The 10195-nt window shown below is 38.2% G+C and overlaps 1 protein-coding gene across 1 annotated transcript; it reads left to right on the top strand.

Annotated features, from left to right (window-relative positions):
- Positions 1-6725: 6725 nt before the first annotated feature.
- Positions 6726-7540, top strand: LOC110887804. Its single transcript, XM_022135373.1, has 2 exons — positions 6726-7082; positions 7169-7540. Exons 1-2 carry the CDS (start codon positions 6726-6728, stop codon positions 7538-7540), a joined length of 729 nt encoding a protein of 242 aa, XP_021991065.1.
- Positions 7541-10195: the final 2655 nt, after the last annotated feature.

The raw sequence follows: 10195 nt of genomic DNA, 5'->3' as shown, positions 1-10195 counted from the left end.
AAAGTAAGTGCAAATGCTTTGCATGCTCCTCTTTACTTTTAGAGTAAATTAGAATATCATCTATGAAGACAATTATGAATTTATCCAAATATGGCTTACATATTCGCTTCATCATGTCCATAAATGCGGTTGGGGCATTGGTTAAACCAAATGGCATGACAGTAAATTCATAATGGCCATACCTTGTTCTGAATGCAGTCTTAGGAATGTCCTCTTCATGTACCTTTAATTGATGATATCCTGATCTTAAATCGATTTTAGAGAAAAATCGAGCTCCTTGCAGTTGATCGAACAGATCATCTATTCTTGGTAATGGATACCGGTTCTTAATCGTGACCTTGTTCAATTCACGGTAATCAATGCACATACGCATTGATCCATCTTTCTTTTTTACAAACAGTATCGGTGCTCCCCATGGCGATGAGCTTGGCTGTATGAATCCTTTCTCCAACAATTCGTCTAATTGTTTCTTCAGTTCCCGCATTTCGGCGGGTGCCAAATGGTAAGGTGCTTTGGCAATCGGTGTTGTTCCTGGTAGTAAATGGATTCTGAATTCAACTTCCCTGTCTGGCGGTAATCCTGGCAATTCTTCTGGAAATACATCTGAAAACTGAGACACTACTGGAATGTCTTTTAGTTCTTTTCCTTTAGTGTTAGTGATTATAGAAATCAAATACACTATAGATTCTTTTCTTATATAACTTGCAGTTTTCATCACAGAGATGAATTTTGTGGATCTAGATGGTTTATCTCCTTTAATTGTGATCTTCTCACCTCTTGGTGAATTTACTTGAATTGACTTTTGATCACATAAAATATTGGCTTTATTGGCTATTAACCAATCCATTCCTAACACAACATCAAATCCTGCCAGATTCATTGGGTAAAGGTTTGCAATAAATTTTTGATTAAAAATTTCTATTCTTGCTCCCTGCAAGATTTCAGAAATCCTAACGGTTTCTCCATTTGCGGTCTCTACTATACATTCTTGTGGTAGTTTAGTTAATGATTGATTTAGATGTTTGCAAAACAAAGTATTAATAAAACTTTGGTTTGCACCAGAGTCAAATAATACTTTAGCAAAAATATCATTAACTAAAAACGTACCAGCTATGACATCCGGGATCATCTTGGCTTCATCTGCAGTTAAGACAAATGCTCTAGCATTTTTAGGATTCTTGTTGTTTGCAGCTGGAGCCAATTTCGGACAATTTGTCCTGATGTGACCTTTTTCTCCACAATTGAAACACATTCCATTACTGGATTTCTTCTTGCGATCTTCTTCCTTGTGTCCTGGGGCCTTGTAGAAATTGCAGTGAATGTAGCATTTTCCTGAATGCTTCTTTCTACAGGTTTTGCAGTATGGTGCAGAGGTAGAACCTACATTCCTACGGTTGGAATTCCCAAAACGGAATTCTTGGGTAAGCCTTTGGGTTAGGTTTCTCCTCTGGTCTTCTTCTCTAGTACGGATCAATTCATCTATCAAGGTATTAGCTAGTTCTACAGCTTCTTCTATGGTTTGAGGTCTAGTTGCCTTGACTACATGTCTAATCTCTCCAATTAATCCCCAGATGTAACGGGAGATTAATACCGGTTCAGGTGATGCAAGGGTTGGCACTATTCTAGCATATTCAAAGAATGTAGTAGTATATCCCTTACTATCTACCCCGGTCACTCTAAGGTTCAGGAACTTATTCGCTATCTGCTCCTTTTCATTGGGAGGGCAGAATCTCCTTTCTACCATACTTTTAAACTCCTCCCATTCCATGTTATATATCCTATCACTTCCTCTTGACTGGATGATAGTGTTCCACCATTCTAGGGCTGAATTCTTAAACAAATTAGAAGCAAATATTATCTTATCTTCTTCAGCACACTTGCTTATTTTCAGAACAGCCTCAGTCTTCTCTATCCAGCGTAGAGCTGCAATGGGTCCTTCATTGCCCGAGAATTCTATTGGTTTGCAGGACCAGAATTCTTTGTAAGAACAACCATATGGCATGGTTCTTCTTCTTTTGGAAATGGGCACCTGAAGTACGGGTCCATTGTTTACGCTGTGTTCTGGTTCAATTGGTCGCTTAGTGCTATGCTTTCTATTATTATTCGCTTCTTGAATCGTTTGAATAATAAATGGCATTGCATCTATGATTCCTTGTGCAACTATATATGGAACGGCACTATTATCCATTTGGTTTCCATTGTTATTTTTGTTCGGATTCTCGTTATTCAGATTATCATTATTCGAGTGGTTGTCGTTCAGAATATTATCATTCTGGTTTTCCTGATTCACTTTGTTGTCCATCTGAATTTTAAACATTTACCACATATTAATATCACCAATGATATTTGAATATAGCTAATCACATGTCACACACTTTTGATCAAAAGCGTCGATCATTGCGACTTACTCTATTCATATGGTATGCATCTATTACACACTAGTACTGAAATAAAAATTACAATACCGACTGAAATTTAAAACTACACTACTAGTAGTAGGCCTCCGTAGTTTTTTTTAAACACATACACACATATATTATTATATTATTATTATTAGTTCTACCGTTTCCACCATCGATTCAGGGATATGGATTCATCCAAAAATCCATATTGCGTTCATCATATTTCCATACGAGATGCTCTCCCACCTGTCGCATTCTCTCACTGCTTTCTAAAATTTCCTCACCGAAAGTCCTAAGTTCTTGTACGTTTTCTACACTCATTGGGGGTGCAGGTTCTAGGACTGGGTTTGGAATCTGGGGTGCGGGTTCCTGATATGGAGGTATAGGGGCTTGGTATGGGTAAGGATTTTCTAAAATCTCCCTAATGTATGCATCGTTATCAAAATAGGGATCTAGAGTATCTAACCCTGGATAGGCTCCTAGGTTGGGCATTGGCACATCTTCGTGAATCGGGTAACGTTGCACATAGTCCCTAACATCATCCCACCAGGGGTCGTAATTTGGGTCTATGGGATTTGGTGTAGGTACCCTAGGTATCTCCTCCGGTTTGAAATCATGCATTTCTACTTGATTTCCAAGGTTTTCTATTTCCATGGGTTGATCAGGAATTTGTAGTTGTGGTTGGGGTGCTAGCATTTGCACCAGGTTTGGGTCAGCTGCAGTGGTTGCTAAAATATGGATATTGGCTATACCCCTATTAATCATATCCTGGGCATATGCATCGGTTTCTCGTTTAGCTGCCTCTAGTGCTCTCTGGTCTTGTAACTTTTTCATACGCTTTCTACGCTCGTGTGCTCCCCTACTGAACCATCCCCTCTTTTTCTGAGGAAATGGCTCTTCAGATTGAGCCTTAAATACGAATATTCCTTCTTCTGTATCAGCAGAGTACCCCGAGAGGGAAGGCTGAGAAGAGGCACCTTCGCTGCTAGGCGAACCAGACAATTGACGATACGCGTCAGATGGTCCTTGGTCGCTCATACTGTAAACTAACAAATAGTCAGATAACACACAACAAGAAAATACAATTATGCACGTATTCCCGTTATTTATTTCCTAACACTTTGAATTTTGATGTCAGCAGAACACTTCTGCGGCTGAATCAGTGGCATAGCTCTGATACCACCTTCTGTCGCAACCCCCGATCCATAATCCCTGGGAACGGGCGGCCGCGAGCCAGTTTCGGTGGTATCACGTTAGTGTCTAATTTGGCAGCGGAAATTTTCATCAGGACCGTAGTTAGGAAATATTTTATCAGAGTAAAATACCACATTTCCATATCATTAAACACATTGGTAAAACCCAAGTTTTCAGTACACACATTTTCATAGGGATACACCCTATTTTATTTAAGAAAACATCTATTTCTTTTAGGTAACTTTATTGCCACTTTTCCAAGCCTTCGGTGCTGTCCAGCTGGCTTCTATTTGGCTTTCACATTTTGTTACCTGAAATGCGTTTTAAAAAAAATTGTCAGTGGGAAATACTGGTGAGTGAATCCCAGTTTAATCAAGTTGAAATAACAATCATTTTACAGTATTGAGGGCACATCCGCAATTACATTTGTTTCCAAGATATAACAACTAACATCCGTGGTACTGTCATACTCAACTTGTGGAAATGTTACCACGCCAGTAACAAATTTTGTATACAAAACCCCAACATACTCACGATAATTGTATTCTTACAAATACTCAATAACTGTTTAATGTATAATTAATTGTGTGAGGTTTTGTAAAAACATTTAACAAAAAGAGGATTACTCACATTGTTGTCTTAGGGTTTTTAGTAAGGATTTCCTGGGAATAATCTATAAATTACACAAATGCACGTGTGTTAGTATAATAACCCATTCCAACGACAGCTGTTACGTAACCCTAGATCAATCGGGCAGAGTATCTAATACGTCTCCAGGGGTTATGATACTTACATCGGAGCAGAACCTCGCTATTTAGGGGGGTATTAGACCCGAGTATAATTTCTATTATTCATAAATTGAGATTGAGAAAAGAAATTTGAACGAAACAGACTGAAGGCTCGATGCCTCCTTATATAGGGCTGAAATCTGACTTTTACGCGGCCCGCGTAAGAGTAGGCAAGGGCCTACGCGGCCCGCGTCAAACCCCGGTCAAAGCGTAGCTCGTCCGGATCACCAACTAGACTTGACACGATGATGACACGTGTCATCACCGGGCTGCGCCACTATATTGATCTCACGCGGCCCGCGTTAACTAAACGGGGTCTTACGCGGCCCGCCTGAACTTAAGAAATCAAACAAATCAGATTTCAACCTTGAAACCGCCTGCGTAAGGTTGGGGTGGGGTCCTACGCGACCCGCCTCAACTTAATATTTCTTGTTTTTAATTTATTTTTAATGTTACATTGTATTTCGGGCTCGGTTTTCACATACGGGTATATTTTGGGACATATTGGGACATTTTGAGATCACTCATGATCATCTGTTTGACTTAATTGAGAAATCAATATGGTATGCAGAAATATTTAACACCGGGGGTAAGGTTTTTTTTCTGCAGGGGGTAAGGTTTGCAAGAAATATTTAACACCAGGGGGTAATATTGCAGAGTACAACAAACCATAGGGGGTAATAAGAAAGGGTAATAAAGTCATTTAACACCGGGGGTAATATTGCAGAGTAGAACAAAGCATGGGGGTAATATGAAAGGGTAACATAGTCATTTTACATACCATTTAACAGAACTGTTAAGTTATTTGACAGCAGGGGGTAATATTGCGGAGTTTTTCATTAGTTGGGGGGTCAAACAGCGATATTTCCCTGGTAGTGGGTCAGAGTGCCAATTGGCTCTAACCCTAGGGGGTAAAATTGCAGTTTACTCTATTAGTGTCGGTTCGTCTGGGTTGTCAATTAACCCAGACGTGTAAAAAAAATCAAATTTGGGACCTAATTATCCGCATTTTTTCTAAAATATTAACCAAATGGGATACAGTGTTACAATCTGGCGTTGATGCTTTCGTTCATGGAGGAAAGATGAAGGGTTTGTGTAGAAATGAGAGAGAGAGACAGAGAGAGAGAGAGAGAGTATCGCCTTCAAGCAAAAAATTACACTACGGTTATTTATATTATACCTCATCCATTACTTTAAAGGGAAAATAGCAAAAATGGCCAAGATTCGGTCAACATTTTGAAAATGGCCAATGGAAACGTCTCCTAGAGACGCCACAAAAAACCTGAAACGTCTTGGCGACTGACCAATGAAACGCAGACATGTGTCCGACATTTGTCTCAGACGTCTTAACGTCTTAGCGTCTTAGCTGAGACGCCTTTAGACGGCTTGAGCCGTTTCCTCATGGCTGCACATGGCTTCAGACGGCTTGAGCCGTTTCCACAGGGCTTGAAACTTTTCAACATGGCTTGAGCCATTTCACCCTCTTTAGCCGGCTTCAGCAGCTCAAGCCGTTTTGCTATTTTTAAGACGTTTCAGCCATAAATTTAAGACGTTTTGTACCAATATAAGACGTTTTCGATTTTTTAAAGACTGTACATTGTGAAAAACCGTATTGTTAACATGGAAAAAGGTTGGGTCACTATATAAAGTATAAATTTAGGAATTTGTTTTTTAGTAATTATCTCACAGCATGAGGGTTAAGTTTGTTATTTATACTGGGGGGAAGTGGGATGTCATTAACGGAAACATTGAGTATGTTACTGTTGGCGATGCAAGGAGACGTGGTTTAGAATTTCAAACGGATCATTCATATAACAGTTTTTTAAGTTATGTTTCTAAGATATGTGATACTCCAAACATTACACGCTTGTCATACCGGATGTCTACATTTACTGATCCGATTGATATAATTAATGATCGAGATCTTATTTTCTTTTGATTTGGCGATGCAGAATCCTTTTGAATTATATAAATTATATGTTATTGAAGAGTCTGGTGTTGGTTCCTCTGGGTTGTCTTCTTTAAACAATTTCAAAACTCCAGATTTAAATATTTCAGTTAACGAAACTGTGTCCTATTTCAGAAAATAATTTTGAAAAATCAACCACGTCTATCAACGAAGCAGCTTTTTCATCCATAGTGTTTGAGCCCGGTCATATATTCAATAACAAAGAAGAGATGAAGCTTGAGTTGGGAAAGAAATGTTTGTTAGAGCATTTCGAGTTTAAAGTTGATAGATCATCTAATACACGATATGAAGTGTCATGCATGGGTGATTGGTTGTCAATGGCGATTTAAGGCATACGCTATTCCTAGTGGTAGTTTATTTTTTGTTAAACATATGAATGATAAACACACCTGTTCGAAGACGCTGACACACCCACATTTCCGTCAGGCTAACCCAAAGGTTTTGGGTCACTATTTAAAGGAACAACTAAAAGACAGTGGTAGGATATATCGAGCGAAAGAGATTGTCAAAGATTTTAGACAAAGATTCGAGGTTGAGATAACAAACCTTCAAGCTTGGCGTGGTAAAAGCCATGCACTTGAACTTCTACAAGGAACAACCCGAGACTCTTTTGCCGAACTACCAATATACTGTTACAATTTGAAGCTTGCAAATCCTGGAAGCGTTACTCACATCTTGGTTGATGACCAGAGTCGTTTTGAAATGGTTTTTGTTGCGTTAGGTGGTGCGGTAATTTACACCTTTTAGTTTGTATTTGTTCTTATTTTTTTAAAGTAACATGGGTTTGATCTTATTTTGTTATTATTAATTTTCAGATTCGTAGCTTCATGTTTAATCTAAGACCGGTCGTTATCATCGACGCGACACACCTAAAGGGTGAATTTAAAGGGACGTTGTTTTTAGCAGTGGGCATGGATGGAAATAATCGGATTTTACCAATTGCTTATGGCATAGGAAAATCAAAGGATGGTGAATCTTGGGCATGGTTTCACTCAAAGCTTAGAGAGTGTGTTGGTGAAATAGCAGATATGGCGATCATTTCGGATAGGGCGAATTCTATACATGTAGGTGTTAGAAACGTGTTTCCACATGTTTACCACGGGTTGTGTTGTCGTCATTTAATGATGAATTTACGTTTACCGTCGTCTAAAAAAAGAATACAAGGCACTATGGTGGAAGACATGTAAATCTTATCGGATGTCTGACTTTAACGAGTCAATTCAATGCTTGAATCTTGCCGTTCCTAGAATACGTCTGGTTTTAAAAAATATTGGGTTTGGTAGATGGGCAAGAGCCCATTGTCCCGGCAATCGATACCAGTATATGACATCTAATAGTGCGGAGTCTATTAACTCTTTGTCTAGATACTCGCGTAAGATGCCGATAATGCAACTTATCGAATTCTTCCGCCAGTCCGTACAAAAATGGTTTTATGACCACCGACTGCAGGGCATGCAGGAGAGCCACTAACTCACTCAGTGGGCACAGAAGAAAATTTTAAAGAAAATTGAAGGGTCTAGAACCTGGACTGTTGCAGGCATCAGGGTAAGCACTTTTCTTGTTGAAGACGGTACGAAAAAGGGTTAGTTGATTTTTTGAATCGTTCGTGCAGCTGTCGTGTCTGGCAAGTTTCTGGTCTACCTTGTGGGCATGTGACTGCTATTTCAAGATTTTTAGGTGAAACTGACTGCAGTCATTATGCATTCTCATGTTATTCAAACGAAGTATACAAAAAAAAACGTATGAAGAATCGATTAATCCTCTGCCTCATAGGTCTGAATGGGTGATACCAGATGGCCTTAGCAGTGTATTACCGCTGCATATTACAAAACGTTAATATTGTTCGTGGGGAAGAGCCCGTTCAGGTATATTGTTCGCGGTGTCAAACATACGGCCATGGCCGTGACGTTTGTTTAGATCCCATGCCATCACAGATTCGTTCACGTAAATCATCAGGGAAAGGAAAAGGGAAAGAGAAAGAAACCCAAAGTCCGACGAATGACATTTTTCCATCTTATAACCTAGAAGAATTTTAATAATAGCGTATTTTTTTATGTTTTAATTAGGAAAATCATGTAACAAATTCTGGTAACCGCAATAGTAATTAGTACTTCTAATTTATATAAGAATTAAATTTTACAATGCGTACGCCCAGCCTTCAAAAATTAGTTGGCGTGTAGCGCCCGGCGTAGAGTTCATCAGCCATGTAGCGTCTATATCTGACACAAGCATCATGTATGTTTACTTCGTTCCATGTCAATGAACGGTTGTAAACTAGATTTTCCACTAGCATACATAGGATAACACCTGAGTTTCGCCCAATATGACCTCCGTTCTCAGGCCACACAACATCCCCGCAATACTCCAAGGCTTCTACACTATCAATCCCCGAGTGCTGCCAGTGCGATAAACGACCCAGAAACCATACGAATGGAGATTCAAATTCTAAAAGAATTTGATGTATTTTCCTGTGCATGCAAAATGCATCTCCGCCATTACTTAGGTTACAGTTATCAGGAAAATAAGCATTTATTTTAAGCGAACGCATATTTATTTTTAGAATCAACGAGTGGTTTTCGTTGTGCGCTACGGGCATGTAAATCTGCAAAAAAAATAAAAAATAAAAAATAAACGTTAATAAGCCCGTGAAAAGGTACTCTTTTTAGGGAATTTTTAAAAATTACAAATTATTTAAAAAAATCAATATTTTTTTATAAAAGGTAAATTAAAAAAAAAATTACTAATTATTTAATAAAATAAAACTTTATAAAAAATAATATATTTTTTAAAAAACATAAAGTTTTTTTTAAAAAATTTTTAAAAACGCAGAGCTCTATAATATTTCCTTGTCAAATGTTGGTGTAAAAATGTAAAGCTCTACAAATTTATAAAAACGTACACTCCGAATAAGCATACTTAAGGACGTGCCGTATCAACGTCTCAAAAGGGAGGAAAAATTTCTTTAGAATCGTCTGCATATCCGTAGGCCTCTCTATTTTGTTCTATTATCTTGTTAAAAAAAACTAGGCGGAAGTACTGTCCAATGATAATCCTTTGACGACATCGCCGTTGACCGTCTGGGAAGCTCCCGTTGATACATTATCTTGTTACACCATGCATTGATATGCTGAGAAAAATATGGTAAACGTTTGACTAAAAAAATATAAAAACACCATCATTAACAGGAAAGGTCTTTCAAAGGTACCGTTTCCTGAATAAATCCATTTCCACAAAATCCAAGTAATCCGCCCCACCATTCTTTTCCGAGAGGTGTTTTACCCATGTAGGTTGAGTAGCAAGTTGGAGTATCTCCGTCATAGTAAAACTCTAGAATATTTGGAGACCAATGTTCAAACCGATCATTTTCGTTTATCGAAATGGTGTGTTGTACGAAATGAGGAATGTTTGAGTAAGACATCTGGTATGGCATTATTGACATAGTGAGGGCACATATATATATACATGTTCACAAATAAATATAATATAATATAATGAATTTTTACTTAATTTGTCATCAAAACATAAAATATAAACTAATACAAATCATTGTAAATATTCAAGATCTTCCTCTTCTATCTCGTCGATTGTGTTTTGAGGTATAAGCGAGTTGTAGAAAAGTATAGCAAGATGGCATCTCATCCTTGTAGCCGTTATGCTTGTGTCTTCACCGTCATTTAGTGGTTTTTTGTTAATCAACTGGTCCTGAAATATGCAAACCCAAACCCCACAGGCCCCTAATGGTCCCGACTGCTATGGCACATCATTTGCATATATTATTTGAAACGGAAAATTTAACGGTAAAGGTTTGTCGTAATAATAACCATAGATACGAAGACAATTGT

The sequence above is a fragment of the Helianthus annuus genome, chromosome 11 (assembly GCF_002127325.2).
Source record: "Helianthus annuus cultivar XRQ/B chromosome 11, HanXRQr2.0-SUNRISE, whole genome shotgun sequence".
Classification (NCBI taxonomy): Eukaryota; Viridiplantae; Streptophyta; class Magnoliopsida; order Asterales; family Asteraceae; genus Helianthus; species Helianthus annuus.
The sequence above is the reverse complement of the archived record's forward strand: the minus strand, read 5'-3'. Positions and strand labels throughout refer to the sequence as shown.